This window comes from Dipodomys spectabilis, unplaced genomic scaffold, assembly GCF_019054845.1.
Source record: "Dipodomys spectabilis isolate Male_0828 unplaced genomic scaffold, ASM1905484v1 ptg000069l, whole genome shotgun sequence".
Taxonomy (NCBI): domain Eukaryota; kingdom Metazoa; phylum Chordata; class Mammalia; order Rodentia; family Heteromyidae; genus Dipodomys; species Dipodomys spectabilis.
Window position 1 is genome coordinate 23,789,600 of NW_024870746.1, and position 25,018 is coordinate 23,814,617.

Consider the following 25,018-nt stretch of genomic DNA (forward strand, 5'->3'; position numbering starts at 1 on the left):
ACTGGTCATGTGAGAAAAAAAAAATCAGACTAGGTACAACTTTATCCGAAAGGAAATAAATTTTTCCAGGCTTGAGGAAAATAATCCTGTTCCTCATATGTGATCTGAATCACAATTCAGATAATTTAGAAATTAGCACATCTGCCTTAATTTTTAATAAGTATGCCCTTAACTGAGAATAAGATACAGCACTAAAACTTAAATTCTATTTTTAAGTTAGGAGGAATGTACCAACAGAATAAATGCAACTTTAAATCATTTTCTAAAGCAAATGATTCTTCCCCCACCCCCACCAAGTCTTCATTTATCACATACTAAAATAACATTTCATTATCAGATGATTCTTTTATCTAGGACTTGGGAAAGATAAGGGACTCTGAAGATAAAACATCTGGAGGAAATTCTCATCTTGGCCAGTGTTGAGTATGTCACACATTCTCAGTCTTAACTTCTAGGTTCACTACTCAGAGCTGACTTGTAGAGAATTACTGTATCTCTTTCCTGTATTACTAGAAGAATAAACAAAACTAGAAAATCAGGGAAATAGGATACACTTGGCATTTATTCTTAGGTTGATTCATTCATTTACTCATTACACAGTATTTACTGAACATCTACTGTCAACCACATATACTAGGAGATAAATCAAATAAACTTCTATGGTCCATTCAGGAAAGAAAAAAATTTTAAAAGACCATGCTGAATGTCCCAAAAGAAAAACAAATCATGGTGAGAATTCAGTAGACAGAGACCATTCTTTCTTCTGGGAGAATCAGGAACACTTCTGAGAATAGGGAGCAACTGAGATAGACCCCAAAGCTTTGGTTTGGTCTTAGATACACAGAGATGTGACATATGAGTTCATAAGCTCACTTATAGGACACCTACAGCTGATAGCTCTAGTTAGGTAAAGTACCCTGGAACCAAGAAGCAAGGTTGGAAAGCAAGCCAAGGCCAGATGTAGAGGGGCTTGACACCAAGCCAAGGGGTGTGAACTTTTGTGAACAGAGAAGATTTCAGCAAACCCACAGATTACCCAGGGATTTTGCTAGAGGATGTCTGGGTGGAGCCCGAGGTTCTGCATTTCTAAAAACTCAGATGACGCAGGTGCTAGTAGCTGACAACTTTCAGGTCAAAAACATGCAAAATGTGAAATCACTAAAAGTTTTGCACAGAGAAACTGCCCAATCCTCAGTGTGTTTCAGAAAGACTAACTAAGTCTTTTCCTTTTTTCTTTTCTTCAGTCCTGGGGTTTGAACTCAAGTCTCATACTGAAAGACTAAATCTGAATTTGCTGGACCAAGCAGGCTAGAATGGGGAGAGGCTGTTTACTATGGTCCTGAGTATTGGCTCTTCCCAGAATAGAAAGCATCTATAAAATCCTGTTACCTAAACCACACTATTCCAGATTCTCATTTAATTGTTCTGGAGCAGGCCCCAGATTTCTATATTTGTGAAGTTATACAGAGAATTTTGAGGTGCATTCAAGGTTGAAAACCTCTACTTTAGAAGACCAGCAAGGTATACTATATTGTAATCATTCAGGAAAAAAAAAATATAATGATCTAAGGTAGGATAAGGGCAATGGTTACAGAGTGAAAGAGCTGGATATGTAAAATACTGTAAGTGAGAAGGAATAAGCCTTAGTAATTGCTTAGGCAGGGATTCAGATGTATGACTACATTAGTTACTTCTGGTTAAAGATAGTTTGGTATGTGGTTAAAAGTATAGAAACTAAAGCCAGCTTTTCTTAACCTCTTTCTTTTCCCCCATTTATAAATTAGGAATAATTACAACCAACATATGGAGTTATTTGTGCAAACCTATATGTAAAGCCTTTAAACCCATGCCTGGCTCACATCTATTCTGATCTCTCCAAGATGTACTACTGCCCATAAGTCTGATACAGAGAAAGAAAAGTCCTTGAGGGCTTTCACTTAATTTGAAGTCATGAGTTCATAAATCCAACTAGATCAAGTGGTATCTTTGCCTCCCCTACCCCTCACCCCACTCTCAAGGTCTCTTCAAAGCAACAGCCAGAGTTCCTACTTAAATTGCTGGTCCTTGGTGCTGCGAGTCTTGGCCAGAAAGCGCTCAGCCAGCTTCTCCAGGTTTCGGGAATAGTCCATTTCAATCTCTGCCTTCTTCCGGAAGAAGTCCTGCAGGTCTTGTAGCAGCTGCACCCGGAGCTCACACTGCTGGTCCAGGCACTTCATCTGCTCTGTGAGCTGAGCCCGGATCTCTGAAAGAAAACAAGGGGACATGTTAGTCATGGACAGCCTTAAACAAACCTCACACATTCAGACATTCACCACCTTCCATTTACCTGTCCCTATCCCTTGACGGATTCAAAGCCCTTAATTTAAAAGCCTATGGGCTGGGAAGGTGACTCAGTAGAGTGCTTGCCTTGCATGCATGAGATCCTGGGTTCGATTCCTCAGCATCACATAAGCAAAAAGAAAAAAGCCGGAAGTGGCTCTGTGGCTCAAGTGGTAGAGCGCCAGCCTTGAGCTGAAGAGCTGAGGGACAGCGTCCAGGCCCAGAATTCAGGCCCCACGACTGGACCAAAAGAAAAAAAAAAAAAGTGGTAGGAACTTCTTTATCACCATTTTAAAGATGAGAATATGGAATCTGAAAGTCAAGCAATAAGTGGTCAGCTGTAATTCAAACCCAAATAAACCTCAATTTCAAAATGGTTTTAGAATCCTCATAAATTATGGTAAGGATCAGGATTTTCTAAAAAGGTAGAAAGGGACTCATTCAAAGTTTGATGGTAGAACAAAATAAATCATTCCAAATCAATCTGATTTCATAATTTCCAACGTGACAAAATATAAACTATTCTTTATGAAGTTGACTTGGGGGGCTGGGAAGATGGCTCAGTGGTAGAGCGCGTGCCTTGCATGCATGAGGCCCTGGGTTCGATTCCTCAGCACCACATAAGCAAAAAAGCCGGAAGTGGCGCTATGGCTCAAGTGGTAGAGTGCTAGCCTTGAGCTGAAGAGCTGAGGGACAGCGCCCAGGCCCAGAGTTCAGGCCCCACAACCGGACCCAAAAAAAAAAAAGAAGTTGACTTGGTGCCAAGTACCAGTGACTCACACCTGTAATCCTAGCTATTCAGGAAGCTAAGACTAGTAGGATCCAGATTCAAGGCCAGTTGAGGCAGGAAAGTTTGAGATACCCCTTCTCACCCAAGAGCTGGGTGGAGAAGTGCACATTTGTTATTCTAGCTACTAGAGGAAGCCTAAAATGGACAGATCCTGGCTCAAGTGAACCTGAGCAGGAAGTGAGACCTTTATCTCAAAAATAAGCAGTACCAAAGAGGGCTAGAAGTGTGTCGTAGTGGAGTGCCTGCCTAACAAGCATGAGGTCACGAAGTTTTGTTGTTGTTGTTGGTGGTGGTGGTGGTGGTGGTCATGGGGCTTGAACTCTGTCTGGGCCTGGGTGCTGTCCCTGAGCTCTTCAGCTCAAGGCAAGCACTCTACCACTTGAGCCATAGCACAACGTCCGGTTTTCTGGTGGTTTATTGGAGATAAGAGTCTCACGGACTTTCCTGCCCGGGCTAGCTTTGAACCTTGATCCTCAGATCTCAGCCTCCTGAGTAGCTAGGATTACAAGCATGAGCCACCAGTGCTAGGCTAGGTCGTGAGTTTTAAACCTCAGTATTAGGCAGGGAGGGAGGAAGGAGAGTTGACTTGGAGGCTGGGGTGTAGCTCAGTGATGGGAGTTCTTGTCTAGCATTCATGAGGCTCTCAGTCTGATCCCCAGAAACTAAAATGCACAAATACTCAGTTAACTTGGAAAAAAAAGAGATCTTTTTCACTATCAAATACCACTCAAAGCAGTTGTTTCGTCTTCATAGATGTTCCAGAGCCTCTATTCTGTCAGAGGTAGAAGTGTTTCTGGTTAAGCTCCAGCCTGGCAGATTTCTGGTTAGTTATCCTGTGCCCACCCCTAGCAAACACCATCCCTATGGGACTATGGAACAGCAATGGCAGCTCCAGATGCAAACATACCTGCCTTGAATGCAACATTTAATGTTTTACTGACAGGAGACCTGGCGCTTGTAGGAAGCAGCCTGCCAACATTAGACTGCTTTCCAGCTCAGAGAAGGCCTACAGTGTGTATCCTACTGACGAAATGTCCCAATCCACAACTGTGTCAAAATGGAACGATTTCTTTTATCCTTTTTCCCTGCAAGTGTTTTCCATACAAGCATTAGTATGCTTGGGGGGAAAGGAGCATCTATATTCTGCCTTTCCTTACAAATCCATTTCCTAAATGTAAAGTCATGGCAAAGTTTTCTGTCTGTGCTAATGAAATGCATGACAGTGGCAGGTGAGGAAGAAGGAGGTGTCTAGGGTTTTTTTTTTTTAATCTGTGTTGCAGATAATTCAGAGGCAATTCTAAGAACGAGGCAATGATGCCAAAAGGTTTGCAACCAGTCCTTAAAGCAAGGATAACTAAAGGTATACTTGGTTTTGCCTTAGAATAGCTAGGTGTTGATAATTCATCCTCATCTTTCGTGTTTCTGATCCTTCAGGTATCATTGTATAGCACGTCTTTGCTCCTTTGTGGATAATCTCGGCTGATCTGTTAAGTGTAGTACGCCCTCTTCATCCCCACACCCCTTGCCAACCTCCAATGCCAGCCAACCCAACATAACCTCACCTGAACTGAAATTGAGCACGGGAGGATTGTTTCAAGCAGACAGAAGGCTGCGCAGAAAAGCCGCCTACCTCATCATTCATCAGAGCTCTCTTGTTCTGTGTATTTTGGAGTCTGATTACAAGGACACTGGAGGAAGGGGAGGGAAGATCTGCAGAGGTCATGTCAGGCATCTAGTTCTTGCTAGGGATTTCTGGGTCTCTTAAAGGCAACAGCTCCTGTCAAGAGGTATCTATCCCCTGCCTAGATATTAGTGAAAAGCTAGCAGTAATAGCCACTGAGTAGGCATTGATGGCATTCAAAAGGCTCTCTGATAGTACCTAAAAACTTGTCCACTAAAGAATAATCTCTTAGGGCAAAAAGGTTCTCTAGGTACCTAATCAGGAACAAAGGTACAGAGGAGATATGAGGACACTGGAACTGTTAGAGCCCAATGAGACATTTACTTAGTCTTTGCCTCAATTATTTCAGTAACCAAGAGAGAAGAAAGAAACTGTGCAGATCTGAGGTTCGAGACCAACTCCCCTGAAATTCTAGAAGCAGGCCACTCCAGAGTTGTCCCATACAAGGAAAAAGTGCATATTTGTTCCTCTGAGGTATTAAGATACTCCAAGCACATCTAGCCAGCATGGAACTCAATCCTTTCTCAGGTTCTTCAATGGCAGACAGGGTAGCATGAACTGCACATACTCAGCCACCCTGGGTCCTTAAGGGAAAGGTTTACTGAACATATGCTATAAGCCTACAGTTATTGTATCTCATTTAATTCTCATGAACAGAATATAGGATCCTGCCCCTTGTCTTCAATAGATATGGCAAATTGAAGTTAAATGTATTAGTTATATACCAAAAGGGCCATACATCTAGGTGAAGTTAAATTAATGTATGTCTTTTAACAGAGGTTGACAGTGGAGCAGGGAAATAAAAAACAGAGCACTACATGAGCCTTAGACATATATCTGGGTAAATGGCCCCTGGAACATGGCTTCTCCACTTTCCAGCTGAAGGGTGATCCAGGACCCCAGGATCAAGTTGAGACTAGCCCAATGACTCACTAGCTAGCTCATGTTTTGATTAACCTATACCAAACTGGACCCCTTCTCCATTTCCTTCATCTACTGTCCAGGGCCACTTGGAAGAAAAGTGTTTTCCTTGTAGGTGTACAGGACAGAGAAAGGAAGAAAGCAATATCCACACCCTGGCCACAAGAAGAACTGCTAATGAATCCCACCTGTCACTGTGGTTTGTGATAGGATACCACTGAGGGTCCCCCCTTCCCCACAACTTGCCTGGAAGAAGTACATCCCCCTCTTGCTGTCATCCTCAGAGCATCCACAGATATTCAGGCAGACTCTAACCACCCCCACCCTGAGGCCTACTGCTTCAAGACAGAATGGCTGCTTTGTCCAGAGCAGAATGTACCGCTTCAGGCTTTGCTGCTGCTACTACTACTGCTCCTATTGCTGCTGCTAAGACAAACAATAGTCCCCAAGAAGGCAGCTGTGCCAGCCCTGGTCCTTTGTCCATGCACACAGGAGCAGGAAACAATAAGCCACTGAAAGCCAGCATATCTGGGCCATGTGCCCAAGTTAGAGGCACTCTGGCCTACCCTACAAACCACAAGGGCAACAAGAAGAAAGAGATAATTTATAAAAAACATGGAGGGCTGCCTCACAGTTCCCTTGTGTACTCAGGCGAGTGTGCATGTGCACATGTGAGTGCACTCAAAGACACATCAGCTATCCCACACTTTGCCATGCCAACCCAAGAAGGCTTTCCAAATGCACTTTGGAGTTGGGTAAGGTTCTGGGCCCCTGGGAAGATAGTACTCTTGGAGGTTCTTACCTGACAGCTGCATGGGGAAAAAAGTCAAGCCCTGACTTTCTATAAGCATCTGTGTCTTCAAAGGTATGAAAGATTCCTGACTATCCATAAAGCCAAAGTATTAAGGTTACCATAAACTTCCTGGAGTGATGAATGGCTACCTAGCAATCAAATATGACCTCCCCTGAACCCCTCCTCTGTGACAGATGCTGGGTGATGGTGACAAAGGACACCAACACAGGCCTAAGCCCTTCCCTAATGAGTATGGCTTTCAAAAAAGGACAAGAAAGCAAAGTCTTCTTGTTTTTGCCTTGATAATTCTCTGTGTATGTGTGTGTGCACACGCATGCATACATGCATGTTTGCATGCTAGCCCCAGGTTTTGAACTAAGGGCCTGAGTGCTTTTCCTGAGCTTTTTGCTCAAGGCGAGCTAGCACTTTACCACTTGAGCCACAGCTCTACTTCTGGTTCTTTGGTTGTTAAGTGTCTCAAGGACTTTCCTTCCCCAGACTAGCTTCAAACCATGATCTTTGGATCTCAGCCTCCTGAGTAGCTAAGATTATAGGCATGAGCCACTGGTGAATAGCTTTCTTTGAATAATCTTTACTGTAACAAAGCCATGGAAATAATCCCCAACCTGAAGAACTGAAACTTTAACATGACTAGGAACAGAAACAAAGCATAAGAAAAAATTAATGCTCTCTGACATTTTTTCCGATTGGATGCGTGCATGTGCTTGCGCACATGTGTATGTATGTGTGTGTGTGTGTTTAAAGGACACTTGAATAAAAATTTCAGCTTCCCTAAAGAGACTCAAGTTTTTAAACAAGTTTTCTGAGAATTGGAGTTGACCTTTGGCTGATATTTCATCAAACATTCAAGTCAACATTTAACTTTTTTGCAATTAAGATACTGTTGATGGTTGCACAATCTTGTAAGTATATTTTTAAAGCCACTGAATTGTACATTTTAAAAATAATGAGTTTTATGGTATATGAAGTTTGTCTTATTTTTTAAAAAAAGAAAGAAAAACATTTTAAAAATTTAACTCCACCAAACAGCATATTCTGTGGAGCACCATCCTCCGGTCTACAGGGGAAATGGCCTATCAGACACACACACACACACACACACACACACACACACACACACACACACACACACACACACACACACACACACACACACACAGGAAGATTTCTTGAGTTTCCATTTCTCCATTTGTATGGGCTAAATTAGTTCTGCATTAAATATCTATCCCTAAAGCAAATCTTGGAAGTTGTCCTTCTGGACAGCAGGCTTGGGTCATGACATTCACACCCATCATTTCTGAAGAGTGTCAGACGTTAGCAAGGAATGTTTATATGCCTGAGTTCAAAACTAGGATAAGCAGACACACCCAACAAAGCTTTTCCTGGGGAACCTGCTGCCTTGTCCATACCTGGCCACAGCTGAGTTACTAACCACTGAGTTACTAACCTGTCCTAGGAGTTAGAAGAAGGCTATTTCCTTCTTGGAAAGAAGGAAAGGGTTATAATAGGATGGAATTGGAAGAAAAACTAGACCTCGCAGAATCCTGAGCATTGAACAAAAGTAGGACTCCAACACGGTGATGATGTAAAGTACAACCTGCACTGGCAAGGCAACACTGTCCTCGCTTCATTTCTAAGGAGAAGAAAATGGTGGCGGGCAGGTCAGGAGGAACATGCATTCATTGAGGAAAGGCACATAGGCAGACATGTCCTTCCCTTCTCCTTGTGCCAGTACCCAGTAGGGCCAGGGGCTATGACTCCCACAGGCTCTGCTGGCAGCATGGAGCATGAGATCAGCCCACTGTTCCCCATTGGGAACCTGACCCAGCTGCTAGTCTTTTCCCACAAAAATCTGTCTCACCTGCTTTTAGCCCTTTTGCAAACACATGATGTCACCTCGGCCATCTCAGGAACATTCATTCCTAGTACCTTTCCAGAAAAATGTTATATAAGAATACAATTGAGGCTTTCATCAGGCTCTACCTTCTATATCTCATACCAAAGCTTCTTATCGCAACAGTAATCAGCCCCTCTCAGAACTGTTCCATGGGAAGCAAAATGCTAAAATGCCCTGTCAAACTCCCCTATGACCCAGCAATCCCACTTTTGGGCATTTACCCAAATGTTTACAAACAAGACCACACTAAAGCTACCAGCACAACAATGTTTATTGCAGCATTATTTACCATAGCTAAGATATGGAACCAACCCAGATGCCCCTCAGTAGATGAATGGATCAAGAAAATGTGGTATATATACACAATGGAATTCTATGCCTCCATCAGAAAGAATGACATTGCCCCATTTGTTAGGAAATGGAAAGGCTTGGAAAAAATTATATTAAGTGAAGTAAGCCAGGCCCAAAGAAACATAGGTCCCATGGTTTCCCTTATTTGCAATATCTAGTATATGTATGAGTCAAGTGGAAAAGGTCAGATTATGTGATGTCAGGAAAATGAACCCTTAGATATGTATTTTAATGTTTTTTTCTTTCATGCATGTGTTTCTAACGCATTTATAAGATTATCTCTTTGTTGCTTTGTATGTCCCTCCCCCACAGTATAACCCCCGCTTTCACTATATTTGATGTCAGTATAACATGTGGAGGAGACGGGGACAAACAAGTCGTTTAAGGATTCAGGTGGACCTGTTGCAACAATGAGAAGTACAAAATGTCATGTCAAAACCAGCTTTACAATGTTGGTGGGGGGGGGGGGGAGGGGGGGGGTATGATTGGGTGGGGGGGAGGAGGGAGGCTGGGAAGGGAGGTGAAGGGTAAACAAAGGAGGAGGCTGCAATGCTTGGTAAGAAATGTATGCATTATCCTGCCCATGTAATTGTAACCCCTCTGTACAGTATGTTCTCAAATAAAATAAAATAAAATTAAAAAAAATAAATAAAATGCCCTGTCAAATCTCACTCTTTTCCCTGCTTGGTTTGCTTTTCCACAAATGTAGTAATGGAGGACTCTTAAAAATCCTCACTGGATAGAGTGAGATCGCAAACTCAGAGAGACAAAGAGTACTGACCAAGATCACACAGCTATTTGGTTGCAGATCCAGCACTGTCACCATGCCAATGTTCTTTCTATTTCTTACTGCAAACATTAGAGTATCTTCCAAATGCTCTGGGACTAAAAGACAAGGGTCCCCTCACAAAGTCAACAGGATAATGGGTAGTTGAAAAGAAACAAAAATATATAGCCAAAGAGATTCTAAAAGAACAATATAAATAAATGAGGCATGCACCTATACTGGAAGAGCACAGAAGGGAGACACAGAATCACCCTCAATCTATTTACCATACCACATCCTTCTGCAAGTAACAATATTACTTATCTCTGAGTAGTCACTGTTCCAAGAAAAGGCTAGCAAACTACTTTCAGTAAACTAGAAAGCAAATATTCTTCCTCAAAGCTTGTGACTAGCCTTTTTCCTCATGGTATCATTCCATTGAAGAAAGAACAGAAATACAAGGACATAAGCTACTCCAAACCAAGGTTTCCAGAACAATTGTTTTCCATTCCTTACATCCATGTCTTTCTTACCCTTAGAATATGTGCTTCTGCTAAAACCTGTTCCTCTGCTCGCTTCTCCAAAGATGGTAGATATTACCTCCAGGCCTTGGCTCAGAGCTAGGCCCACTGACAATGAATGTCTGAGACTGCTGCCACCATCTAGGGCTACTCTACTGCTTGAGCCACACCTCCTCTTCTGGCTTCTTGCTAGTTACCTGAATATAAAAATCTCTTGAATTTATATGCCAGGACTAGCTTTGAACTGTGATCCCCAGATCTCAGTCTTCTGAGTAGCTTGGATTACAAGGATGAGCCACTGGAACCTGGCTAAAGTATAACTTTTGAAGGTTCAGGGAATTCGTGGGAACTCATGTTATAAACATAAGAAGATTCCTTTTCTTGAGAGGAGAAAATTTGTTCCTCCTGGACCCAGAAACTTGGCATATAGCAGGTCTTAAATGTATGAAGGGAAGGAAATAAAGGGAAGAAACTGAAGTCTAAATGAGTATTCTGAGGATGAGTGGCTTATTCCTAACTAAAAGGTAAAGAGAAAATATTCCAAAGGGAGATTAAAAACCTAAGCCTGGAAGTAGGAACGTCTGAGTGTGGCCTCCTCCTGGAGCAATGAGGAAGATGGCTCAGTATAGAGCAAAGGATAACTCAGGGCCTGATCTACACCATACCAGGTGCGAAGGAAGTGCCAAAGGCCAGTAGAGGAGTTTCAAGCAGCAAATACAAGCTGGTGAAAGTTGTGTCAGGATGAAAACAATACAGAGCTAAAGGATGATCCCACAAAGAAGGTCTGCTGGGTGGATTCTTAGGCCTTCTTAATGAGGGAGCAAACTAATGAGCACCAGGGCTGAATGGTAGAGAGATTAAAACAAATAGAATTCCATGAGTGGAAAAAATCCCCCTGTATACTCACAGTGATGATCAACATAATTTAACTTTAGATTTGGTGACCCTAAAGCTAGTGATTCTAACCATTCTTTCCTCTATGGTGGTGGAAGGCAAGAGAGACCTTTGTGTTCGAAGTAAAATAGTAATCTTTAACGGGGAAGGGGAAGTGTGTGACTAGAGTGCCAGCCTCCCTGGCTTTCCTTTTCACTGTAGATCTCTCTCTCAAGCTGTAACTTTGGACATCTTCAAAACTGTCTTGTCTAGTAGATTATCCCAAAGCTATGAAAGGCCCTCTCCTCCCCTTACATAAACTCCACACTACCTAAAAACAATGCATGCAGCTTTGGAGACAAAGTGAAACCAGCCAGTGAAAGGAGAAAAAGAAAAATAGCCCTATGAGTTTCCAAAGGCCGCTCAGTCATCCATTAACTTTCCAGCCCCCAAGTGAAGGCAAAGAAAGCAACCCTGGGAAGGCTGAGAGGCGGAGGGTGTGGAGGGGGATATCTCAATGAACTTTAATCATCTCGATTGCTCTGGCAGGCCGCCTTGGCTCTTTCAAGTGACTCAATAGCAAAGGCAGAGACAAAAGCCTCCCAGATGAACAAGCTGCCACATCAAATGCCAAAGTAGTAATTTTAGTCACAGGCCTTGCCGGAGATGTTTAAGAAACACAATTCCCAACGTCCAAAATCTAGAATTAACTTATACTCTAAACTGATGATGTGGAATGAGAAGACCAACAGCTCCTCTGGGTAATATCACCAATGCTCCCTAATTGCTAGAGAACACAATAACTGGCTAGGCACCTCTACCCTCAAGCATTTATCTGTCACCATCTCTGGGCAAAGACCTAGATGATGAATCAATGGAACACACATGAATGTAAGCCATTTACACAAGAAAATATATGCTGCTGTCTTACTCTCAAGGAGTTAATAATCTAAAGGAGATCAATGCAAAAGTGCAACCCTGTAAACAGGGGCACAGTAAGTGCCAGAATAAGAGTCCCAGACCATGTTCAGACAGGAGGTCACTCTAAGGAAGTGTACATATAGGTTAGCCTTGAGGCCTTAACTTGAGTAGGATTAAAAGGGACAAGAGGGCCAGGGAGAAAGGATGGAGGCAGGAAGCACCCAGGCTAGATAAAGCTCAGTAGGTGAAGCTGTGAAAACACTGGAATGGGACCACAAAAAAGGTGTGAAGGCAGCCAGGGCCACTGGAGAGGCCCCTGTGTGCTTGATGAGTTGAGCAGATACAAGTGCAGACGGAAAGAGCTCTGGTGCTGATACACAAACCAAGATTTTTGAAAACAGGATAACCAAAGGAGAGTTAAAATCCAAGGAATTTCCTACCAAACAACTCCTGAAAAGACCAAATGCCAATTCAAACATGTCAAGTGTATCGAAAGACAACTTTGATAAGTACAGTCAACAGTACCAGCAAAGTTAGATGGGAAACAAACCAGAGCAATATTAGAATTTAATCCCTAAATTCCTAGAGAACTGGCTCTGCAGGGTATACTTCATTTCAAGAAGGACCCAGCTTAGCCTGCCTTATTGGCACATTGTTTCAGGTTCAATAAGCAAGGACCAGGTACCTATTAGTCATCAAGGAGAAGGACAAGCAGAAATGATTAAGGAAGATCAAGATATTCACTTGGTCTGTGAAAATGCCTATGGAGCTTTCTATTAGAAAGGCAGTTTTATTCTGCAGACTAGAGTTCTCAGGAGAGGTTGAATCCAAACATAGACATTTGGGAGTCATCAGCAAATAGATGAGAGTTGGAGAGTGAAGCATGAAAGTGATGCAGATGTCCACAGAGGGCATGTGGAACGAAAAAGAAATAGGCCTAGGCCTGAGACACATCATTTAGGTGGTAAGAAAATGAAAAGATATAACAAGTAGACTAAGAACAAAGACAGATCAACAACAATGTTGTGATATAAGTGTGATAGTGTATACCCATAATCCCAGCACTCTAGAAGCTGAGGTAGAAGAGATCCATGATTAACAGCTTGCTCTGCCAGATGTTTACCCAAGATGAACACAACTGCCTTGCTGCACTGTTTATACTGCTGTAGCTACAATGGCCGTTCTGGTCCGTTAAATAGCATTCTGCCCCATGCAAATGCTCCATGCCTCTCAGAACCACTGGAATTTTCCTATATCATAAGACTGGGAGAGACCTGTTCATCCAGCAGCCACACAGCCAAGAAAGTCACAGAAATTCAGATTCCATGAGGTCAAACTCTACCCAATGGGAAATAGGGAGCTGACAAAGGAAATCTGTCCCTCCCCTCTGGATTGCTAATCCATACAATACCTGCACATAGTTCTCAGAAGGTATTCTGAAGGATCAAGCAGTTAGTACTTCATGAAGCTCTGGTAAGCATATAATCAGTGTCTTATGTTTGTTTTCCTTCTCTTTCTCATTCTTCTTTTCTTCTCATCCCTGCTTTCCAGGGATGGCTCTCACATAAAGTGTCAACTTTTGCCTCTAGCTCTCTATTTTAGGGAATCTAGACGAAGACATCCCTCATATGCCAAGCACTGTCTTAGACGCCAGCAGACAGTCCCTTCCTGGATAAAACTTTTATTGCAATGGAAATATGTATGCAGCATACTTGAACTAACTAAACATTCTTCAAGGACTCAACATATGTGTCAAGTGATTAGTTGACTGGAAGAACTGATTTGTTGACTATAGCTTACTTTTTATGGAAAGGCTTTCTTCAACAAAGTTATATTTATTACTAATTACAAATGCTATTTATTATGTGCTCACTATGTGCTAAGCAAGCTTATATTGAATCATTATTCAAGAACAAAGGTACATTATCTCACTCAATCTTTAAAAACCTCAGAAGGATACATCTGCAGATGTAAGGCATAATGGTTAAATGCAAAGACTCTATTTAGGAAAAACCTGAGTTTTAATTCATGCATTTGCCAGTAGTGGATCCTTGAACAAGACAATTTCTTTAAGTCTGTTTTCTTATCTACAAAATGGAGTTTGCAACGGCAGCAATTCCAGTGAATTGTGCAGAGCAAAAGGAATAACGTATAAAAAGTACTGAGCCAAGCCTGATGCCTAGGAAGCACTACTGAGTTAACCAATTGCACATAGATGTGTTTAATTTTAAAATTTTTTAAAAAATAGCCAAGTGCCAGTGGCTCACGCCTGTAACACTAGTCACTCAGGAGGCTGAGATCTGAGGACTGTAGTTTAAAGCCAACCTGGGCTTTAAGTCTGTGAGATATTTTATCTCCAATTAACTCCAGAAAACCAGAAATGGCACTGTGGTTCAAAATGATAGAGCACTAGCTCCGAGCAAAAGAGCTCAGGGATACTGTCCAAGCCCGGAGTTCAAGCCCCATGACCACCAAAAAAATTTTTAAAAGGCAAAGGCAATAGTTGCAAATAGTAGCCATGACACTGTGGCTACTAATGCTACCAATGGGAGAGATACAGAGAAAAGCCAGAGTGGATGCCAGCTCTAACACTTACTGTATGGCCTTGGGCAAGTTACTTAATCTCAACATTCCCATTTGTAAAATTCTGACAGTGTTACTACTTACTTCATATGTTTTATATTAATAGAACCCAATGTACTGTAATCACTATATCTATATACACATAATTATATAGATATGCATAATTATATATTATATAATATATGATAATATCCATAGAATATATAAATAAGATCTATTTCGGATGTCCTCTGATCCTTTTAATTTTCTGAGCAATAAACTGATAGGAATTAAATAAAACAAATTAATGATTTCAACTTTTACAAGCCAATGTGTGATCTACAAATCTGGACCAACAGTTTGAAAAGCTCTAGAATAAACCACATGGCTACCAAAGGCAGAACTAGAATAGAGTCTTCAAACCACTTGGCTCTTTCTTCATGTTTATTATTAAATCAGAAAGGACCCAAGTTTCACTTCTTGCTGGAAAAGAAACTGTACATTCCGGATTCTCCACCCAGTCCCAGCCCCAGCCCTTCTACTGTTCACGTGAATGCTAGAAATCCAGAGAGCACCAGGGAACCAGCACCAGGAACACACACTTCTGGTGTGTGCAAGCATTGCCCAATCCAAGGCTCCCTGCCTCATCAGAAAGAGTCTGAGACCTTTTCTTTTGAGTTTCATCTTCCCGAGTCTGAGGCCCAGTAACTGTAATTACCCAGTGGTCCTCTGGAGCAAAGTTATTGCTAGTCTAATGCAATAAAGAGATGTCGTGATGTTAGGTAAATGGATTATAAGCAAACCAGATAAACCAAATTAACAATACTGGTGTGTGTGTGTGTGTGTGTGTGTGTGTGTGTGTGTGTGTGTGTTGTGTGTGTGTGTGTGTGTGTGTGTGTGTGTGTGTGAAGAGTTCTTCTCTTTTAGCAATAAATGTTAAAATATTTGAGGGTAAATAATATGGTATTTGTGGCAAAGTAATAAAAGAGAGTGGGAAGGGGGGGGGGGGAATACAGCTGGCCATGAGCTGTTCATTGGTTGTGAGCTGATTACTGAAGCTGGACAGTGGTATGTGGGAGTTAGTAACATTATTCTCTCCCTTTTTGCTAATTTTTTTTGACATTTTTCATAATGAAAAGTTCTTTGAAATCTAATTAAAAGCATGAAAAAGACTGGGCTCACAGTGACTGTAAATGAAGAAGATAAATGAAACAAAAAATATCCAAAGAACTGTATCTGAGAGTAGAAAAGGCACTCCATCCCATTCACGGGGAAATGTACATTGAGCAATCAACATTAAGACATATGGATGTTCCCAAGTTTTTGACTTGGGAGTAGTGGTACACGCCTGTAATCCCCACACTGAGGAGGTAAGCAGGGAGATCCTGAGTTCAAGGCTAGCCTATACTACATAGGGAGACTGTCTTGAGAGGAAAAAAAAAAAAAAAAGACAAAGGAAGAAAGACAAATGGAGAAAAAGAAAACTGGGGAGAAACCAAGCTGGCCTCAGACTTTTCTGTAACAGTATTGAAAGCCTAAAGACAATGGAACCATGTCTTTAAAAACTCCAAGAGAGAGCAACTTTGATCCAAAAATATTATGACAAGCTGAGTCACCACTCAAGTGTAAAAAAGAGACACTCTCCAGCTTGAAAGATCTCACCCTAGGAAGCACTCATGAATCGCTTGAGGAGGAAACCCTGTACCCAGAAGATCAATCAAAACAAGGACACAGACACAGGAAAGCCAGGATAAAAGACAGAACAGATGCTTAGATGAGACACTGAGTCCAAAAAGGGTGAGCGTGTAGGTTGGAATGTAAATGTGCACAACCCTGAGAGGAAAAATAGACATAAGCTATAAAAACTGGAATAAAGGTGTAAGAAAGTGCAAAAACATGAACTTGGAGTCTTTCCAAGGAATCAGCCAGTCCCTCTCAAAGGAAAGATAAAGCTAAGAATGTAGTTAAAAATATTAATAGCAACTTCAGCATTCTAATGGTTTTCATAATTGAATCCTTAACCTTGGAGAGAATTTGAAAACTATTACTATTGTATTTGGTAGAAAGAAACGTCTGAAATTCAACAGCTTTTCCACTTTTACTTTCTTCTGTTAAATTCAGGTAAAAGTCCAATTTCTTTTACTTTTATAGAGAGCATATGGCCTTGGTGAAACCTCTTGGTGTAATTAATACACACTAAAAAAAAAAAAAAAAAAAGATAGGAAAGTAAAACAGGCTCAGGCTCTGTTATGCAGGCAGGTATCAGCACCAGGGGACTTGTCAGGATGAATCAAAAATAATGTGGTCCAAGTAGTTTATTTGTATGTATAAGAACAGAACAATGAAACCTAAAAGGAATGTTTTGGAAGTGGGAGAGGGTAAGGGAGAATGATAGCTGGAGTAAGTCTGTGCATGTATATAAGTGTTGTGTTTTGGAAGTGGAGAGGGTAAGGGAGAATGATAGAGGGACTAAGTTTGTGCATGTATATAAATGTTACAATTAACAAACCCTCTTGTACACATAATATATATGAATAAAAGTCCCTTGAAAGAGAGAAAGAGAGAATATGGGCTAGTGCCATTATTATAAAATTAGCAAACCCCAAATTAGGAGACAAAAAAATTAATAAAGATTAGAGCTGAAATTAAGGAAATAGTGACTTAAAAACTATCCAAAGAATTGATGAAAGAAAAAATTCGTTCTTTGAAAAAATTGAAAAATCATAAAACACTAGTTAATTTGACCAAAAAAAGCAGAGAAGAGAGTCAAATTAATAAAATTACACATGAAAAAAGAGAATATCCCAACAAATATCAATGAAATCCAAAGGTTTGTGAGGAAGTGCTATGAGAAGCTTAAAAAAAAGTAGAAAATAAAGAAGTTGATAACTTTCTAGATGCAACTGACTTACCAACATTGAACCAAGAGCCTATACCACTTAAACAGACTTATAACAAACAATGAGATGAAGGAGCAATAGTCTGCCAACAATGGAAAACCTAGGGCTGGATGGATTCATTGCAAAATTCTATTGTATCTTTAAAGAGAACTGCTTCCAATACTCTTCAAGTTCTTCCATGAATTAGAAGAGAAGGAAAGCTACTAACTTCATTCTATGAAGCCAGAATTTCACTCCATCTAAAATCAGAGACATAAGTAAAACAGAATTATAGATCAATCTCTTTGATGAACAATGAGGCAAAATCTGGTTTGCAAAATATCATTACAAACCAAATTCAATAATACATTAAAAACATCAAATACCAAGTTTATTTTACCCTAGAGATGCAGTGATGGTTCAACATACATAAATCAATACATATATTGTAAATATATCACATAAACAGAATCAAGGTTTTAAAAATCACATGATCATCTTAACTGATGCTAAAAAAAGCCTTTGACAACATTTGACATTTTTAATGATAAAAGCAGTGAAGAAATAGAAGAAGTGATGTATCTGAATTTGATAAAGACTATACTTGACAAATCTCTATCTAACATCATATTAAACAGGAAAAAACTGAAATAAAATGTGTACTCTTCCCACTCTTATTCAATATGATACTAGAATTCTTAACCAGGGCAATAAGACAAGAGGAAAGAAAAAATAATATTCAAATAAGTTGAAGAAGAAATCAATTTATCACTATTTGAAAATGATATAACAGATCTTATAGATCCTACAGTTTCCACCAAAGAATTTCAAGATCTGATAAACACCTCTGGAAATGTAGCAGGAAAGCAATCTACAGACTCAATGTAATAGCCATAAAGTCCTAATGTCATTCTTCACAGAAACAGAAAAAGCGATCCAAAATTCATATAAAAACATGGAAGATCCGGAGTAGAAAAAAAATAATCCTGAGTAAAAGAAACAACACTGGAGTATCACAACACTAGACTTCAAATTACACTACAGAAGCAGTAACAAAAACAGAATGGAAGGTCTACAAACAGACACAAAGAAAACTAGAACACAACACCTCAGAATAAACTCAGAGCTACAACCATCTAATTTTTAACAAAGGAGCGGAAAACATACACTGGAGAAGACAGCCTCTTGCACAAATGGCACTAGCAAAACTGGTTATCTATCTGGAGGACACTGAATAGACCCCTCTCTCTGACCCTGTATAAAGGTCAACTCCAAATAGATCAAAGAATTCAAAGTACAACCTAAAACTCTACATGAGAAAACTCTAAAAGGGACTCTGATTGCCCAGAAAATAAGAGCAGGGATTAACACATATGAAACTACATCAGATTAAGTTTCTGCACGGCAAAAGAAATAATCACCAGTACCAAAGGACAACTAACAGAATCATAAAAAGGAAATCTTTGCTAGTTATTCAACAGATAAAGAATTAAGACTTTAAAAAATAAAATAGAAAAACAAGAAATAATTCATATAGTAAACAAGCAAATGAATTAGACAGTTAGTTCTCGAAGAAAGTACAACTGGCTAACAGATACATGAAGAAATGTTCAGCATCCTTATCCAGAATATACAAAGAACTCAAAAAAATTAAATAGCAAAAGAAGGAATAATCCAAATAACAAATGAACAAACAAATTGAACATTTCTTGGAGAAAGTACAACTGGCTAACAGATACATGCAGAAAGTTCAGCATCCTTATCCATAAAGGTAAGTAGTTCAGTTTTTCAAATGAGAACTACACTAAGAGTCTATCTCACCCATGGCCAGAGTCACCATCATCAAGAAAACAAACAACAAATGCTGGCAAGGAAAATAAAACAAGGTCTGTTGGAAGGGTGTGTACAGGGAAAGGAAAGACTACCAGAGAGGGTGAATGAGGAGGAGGACTATGGCCAAGGGGTTTGTTTGCATGAACAGAAATAGAACAATGAAATCGGTTAAACTTCTTTTAAGGAGGAAGGATGGTAAGGGAGAGTTTTACTCAACCCTTTTACAGGGTTGAGTTGAAGCCGGGCACCAGGCCTCATTACAGCTAGGCTGTAATCCTAGCTATTCAGGAGGCTGAGCGGTTGGAAGCCAGCCTGGTCAGGAAAGTCTGTGAGACTCTTATCTCCAATTAACCACCAGAAACCCAGAAGTGGTATGTGGCTCAAAGTGGTAGAGTGCTAGTCTCTGAGCAAAAAAGCTCAGGGATAGTACCCAGGCCCTGAGTTCAAGCTCCATGATCGAAGGGGGGAAAAAGAGGGTTGAGTTTGAGATGCACTGAATGGATGGATGGGATGCCAGCGTGAACCCCCTGCCCTTGTACAACTAACGCATGCTAATAAAAAAATCATTAATAGAAGAACATATGTCATTCTTATAAAATTATTTCATGCTCCCTAGCTACCCTTCTGCCTATGTGTGCTGAGTGGGGAAAAAATCACTATCACCAATCCACAGCCTTCCCCTCCAACCTGCCTGCCACTGTTTCCACCCTATCCCAGATTCCTTCTCCTCTCAAAGCCAAAAGAACCCTTTCCTCTTGCTCAAATCCTTTGCTCCTAAAATTACACACCCTAGCTAGGCACCAGTGGCTCCTGAGTGGCCTATAATCCTGGCTACTCAAAGGAGGACCACAGATCAAAACCATCTGGAGCAGGAAAATTCCAAGAGACTCATCTCCAATTAACCAGTGAAGAGCCAGAAATGGAACTATGGATCAAGTGGTAGAGTGTTCGCATTTAGCACAAAAGCTCGGGGACAGAGCCCAGGCCGCACTTTTCCCTCTCCACTGGGCCATTCCCATATGCAAACAAACATGCTGTAATATTTTTTTTTAGATTCCCCCGTGATCATCTGATCTCCCCTTTCCTGATACCCAGCTACCTTTTTATTTTAGCTTCTTTTTACAACTGAACTCAAATTGTCCCCATTTCCTGCCTCCACTGTTTCTCTTTAAGCTCACTGAGAGCAGGCTCTCCCCAATGTCTCTCCTTCGGCAGGGGGGTTGGGAGGAAGCCCTCCACATTGCCATACATAGCCAAATCTCAGGACTCCTACACTGCTGCTGCCATACCAGGCAGTTCTGGCCTCCAGACACCATTCTCTGCTGGTATGCCTGCAGACACAAAGAATGTCCCCTTCATTAGACCTCTGCAGACACAAAGTGTGACCTCATTAGAACTTGGTCCCCCCCAACCTCTGAATGCTGGAACGAAATGCTCTAGGGATCAGTCTAGAACCTTTTTTCTGCTTCCATTAGACTCCAGTCCTGCGCCTGGTGAGCACCACATCTGCATCCAGTCTGGACTTCTTCCCGCACTCCAGTATCCTATACTGCCCTCTCATCTCTTCTCAGGATCTCTAATAGGTACCTAAAACCCATGCAAAACTCTAAAGTCTTGACACCCCCACCATGCTTCTGCCTAGGAATCATACAGCCACTCACCTGCCATTCCCCAAATCTCCCAAGTTATTGTCTTGCTTCCAAACTCTGCTTAATTTATGAGCAAGTCCTGTCAACTTCTTCTTAGCCAGTCTACCATTCTCTACTTGCGGCAACTTAGCACTGTTTAGTTCTGAATCACTGCTCCTACTGCTCCTGTACCCTGCTTCCCTGTTCTCCACCCCACAGCCCTGCTTGTGATCCTTCCATGGAGAAAGGCTGAAGGTTTTCTAATGCCTCACATCTCACCTCTGCCATTCAGCCTCACCCATCTCTGCAGCTCATCCTTACTCACAGGTTTCCAGACCCACTGGCCACTCTAGGAAAAGAACATGCCACGCATTCCTACCTCAGGACCTTTGCATATGCTTCCCTAAGCTTGAAGCATATCTCCCCAACTCCATATGTCCAGCTCCCTCATAGTTCTCTGCATAAAGACACTGCCTTCTCAAAGCAGCCTTCGTGGCTGCTCCATTTAAATGAACCCTGACATTTTCTAAGTCTTTACCCCACTTTGTTTCTCTTTACTACATTTATAACTAAGTCTATTTAGGTAGCTGTTTATCCTCTTCTCTAACCAGACTAGTTTTGTTCTCTGCTCATCCCTTTGTGCTCAACATATAGCAGGTACTCAATGAATACACAGGGAGTGAGTAAATGAACAAAAGAATGAACGAATGAATGAAAAGCTGTTTTGGTGTGAGATGGGACTAGGAACAACTGACTGCTGATTCTGTGTAACTTTAGGGTTTTTTTTTGTTGTTTTTGTTTTTTTTTTTGTCGGTTGTGGGGCCTGAACTCTGGGTCTGGGCGCTGTCCCTCAGCTCTTCAGCTCAAGGCTAGCGCTCTACCACTTGAGCCACAGCGCCACTTCCGGCTTTTTTCTTTTTGCTTATGTGGTGCTGAGGAATCAAACCCAGGGCCTCAAGCATGCAAGGCAAGAGCTCTACCACTGAGCCACCTTCCCAGCCCAACTTTAAAGTTTTGATTTGAATTTTATCATGAACATTTATCATTTCTTTTGAAAATGCAATAGTTACTTCTTTAAAAATTCAAAAAGAGAAACCATATCAAAAAAAAAATCAAAGAAGAAATGCATTATCTCTATTCTGCTCTGACGAGCATTCCTCCCACCCCAGTATCTATGCCAGCCACAAAAGGACTCACAATGTGAGACCCACAGGGCATGTTTCATAATTAACAAAATCTTTTTCTTTAGGAAGAAACTTAACTGGAACAAAAGTTTCAATTACCCAGGGCTAGCCAAAGACTGAACACAGTACTAATGAAAACTGGCAAGGTTCTTCCTAAATTTCACTGCCCTCTGTTAAAGCTTCTTTAACTGTTGCTACTATAATCCAGGAGCCGGAGTCCATCCAGTATCTGTTACCATCCTGCAAATAAACAAGTATTTGGCAATACTTAAATAGGAAATAAAAGTATCACTTTTTGAGAAGCTGATACTTTGCAAACATGCAATAACCAGCCTCACAGGATAAGAAGGGCCAAGGAGAAGATTACAAAGTGTTTGTGGCTACTCGGGAGGCTGAGATTTAAGGACAATGGTTTGAAGCCAGACCAGGCAGGAAAGGCTGTGAGACTCTTATCTCCAATAAACTCAGAAAAAGCCAGAAATGCCACTGTGGCTCAAGTGGTAGAGGGATATCCTCAAGCAAAAGAAGTTTAGGGACAACACCCAGGCCCTGAGTTCGACAAGCCCCCCCCCCCAAAAAAAAAGTGCAGAGAGAGCCCCAGTGTCACACATCCCTCAAATTCGCCCATGGCGATACCATAGCTGCATTATTATTATTATTATTTTAATATGTAGTTGGGTATGGTCCAAGTGGTAGGGCACCTGCCTACCAAGTACATGGTGCTGAGTTCAAACTCAATTCCACTAAAAAGAAAACAAAAGGTTAGCAAATAATTAAATTTCCAGCCATAGCTTAAAAATATACTTAGTCTCAAACTTGTCATGATATATTTTTATTTTACTAACTGCATTATTTAATTTATAAATTTAACATTTAAATTTTATAAGCTGATTTAATTTATGAACTCAATAGTGCACACCACTTGTTAAATAAAATATTATCTGTATTTTAAAAAGCTAGTAAGTTTTTAAAGTATATTAACATAAGCTGTGTAATATTTTGGAGCTGTGCAATATTTTAATAATGTTGTTACAAAAGAAAATGTTTTGCCTAAATTCATTTTTTATTGTAGGTTTATAAAACTGACAATATTGTTTAAAAATTCCCAAGGGGGACCATGAAATTACATCGCTTTGAATAGAGATTGTAAGTTTAAAAATAGTGGGAAATGCCAGACTGATACAAAAATCTCTTTCTTTTTAACCAAGAGAATCTAGTCTTCCAGAGAAGGCAGACTCCAAGAGTAACTATAAAGGATAGTCCAAGGACACAGCCCTTCACTCCCAGAAGAACTGGATTTTAACGGCTGGAATTAGCCAGAGGAAGACAGTGAAAGGGCAGAGCTCAGAGAGAATAGCATGGACAAAGGCCCAGAGGCAAAACAACAACAACCAGGAAGCCACATGCAGAAGTCAGAAATATCGAAGAAATTCATACTGGCTGAAACATAGAATTTAAGTAGCAGGGTGAACAAGGGTAGGGGCATGAAAACCTGAGAAGGTGCACGGTCTGAAGAAGTATGCAATTACTCCTAGGAGTAATAACAGGGCACCAATGTGAGCACAAAATTAGATAAGCAAATTACAAATTGGTCATACATTTGGTTATTGTTTTGGTTTTTGCTCTTTTTGCACTGCTGGGGATTGAACTGAGACCTTGCACATGGTAGGCAAGTGCTCTACCACTGGGCTACATTCCCCAGCCTAAAACAAGTTACAATCAGAAATAGGGGAGAGGAGTTAAGTCTCTGGTTTTTGTTTTGTTTTGTATTTTGTTTTATTGCCAGGGATGGAATCCAAGACCTTGAACATGTTAAGTAAGTACTCTACCACCCAGCCACACCTCCAGCCTACAAATTTCTAATTATTGACCAAAGTGCTTCCCTCCAACAGAGAGAAAAAGTAGAAGGGGAATGTGAGGACATTTCAGAGGGCTCGACAGCCTCTAGCAAATGAAGCCCAATGCAGACACCCCCCAAAACACTAAGACCTTCTGATCCAGAGATTAGCAAGAAATTGATGGCCTGCTCGGATCTAATGAAGAGATCTGTCCCATGGCTGTTTAGCTATGGCTCACGAGAGGCGGCAGCAGGCAAACTGCATGAATCACACAGATTTGGGCCTCTGGGTTTCACGTTCCTCATCTGAGAATCTGTGGTAAGTACTTCTTCTCTGCCTGCCCACCCACTTCACGCTCTGGAAAGGCCACTGGCAACCACATGCCTCCATAGTGTAAGTGGAGAGAATTCCACCAGCTGTCTATTCTCCACCCTCCTGAAACAGTCAAGCAAGACAATGTACCAAAATGTACAGTATGTCTCAAGTTATATGGCTGCCTGCTCATTTCACACCTCAGAAAACATTTTCTCCTATTCACATCCATTGATAGTCATATTCAGAGCTTGCCTAAGGCAGAAACAAAATTCAGAGCCAAATGAGCTAAGAATAAAACACACAGAAATGACTGAATAAAATTTTAAAAAAACTACTGAATTGGCCGAAAGTGGTGGCTCATGCCTATAATCCCAGCTTCTGGGGAAATGGACATCTGGAGAACTGCAATTTGAGAGCAGCTTAAGCAAGTTAGCAAGACAGATGCCCAACTCAACCAATAAGCTGGGCATGGTGGCAAGTGCTTATAATCCTAGCTATGTGGGAAGCATAGTAAGAGGATCTAAACAAAAATAAGAAAATAAAGGATAACAGGGCTAGAGGCATAGCTCAAGTGCTAGAACACCTGCCTTCTAAACTCAAGGCTCTGAGTTCAAACTCCAGTACCATGTTCCCCGCAAAATGAAACAAAGACACTAGCACTTTACTCTTGGCTCAGTCTGGATCCAGAGTCATGGGCCAGACTTAGGGGAAATGCACATGAAGGAAGTCAGCAGAAGACCCAGGTTCTAGACCTACAGTGGACTACATTGATATTACAGTTGTGAGATTAATCATTATTTCACACATCCCCCAAAGTTGCTTCTGCTTTAAAAGCCAATGTGAAAAGAAAAAGAGTGTGGGTTCCCTTAGAAAAAGACACTCAAGGGACTGGGAAGGTGGCTCAGTGGTAGAGCGTTTGCCTCGC

At 41.1% G+C, this 25,018-nt stretch overlaps 1 protein-coding gene across 4 annotated transcripts in view; it reads right to left on the minus strand.

Moving 5' to 3' along the window:
* The window catches only part of Srgap2 (SLIT-ROBO Rho GTPase activating protein 2), a 244,921-nt gene that overhangs the window by 143,880 nt on the left and 76,023 nt on the right, over positions 1-25,018 (minus strand). For all 4 annotated transcript variants that reach the window (XM_042681373.1, XM_042681374.1, XM_042681375.1 and 1 more), the window contains exon 3: positions 2,050-2,242. In XM_042681373.1, coding sequence (XP_042537307.1) covers positions 2,050-2,242 — 193 coding nt within the window. The remainder of the gene's footprint in view (positions 1-2,049; positions 2,243-25,018) is intronic.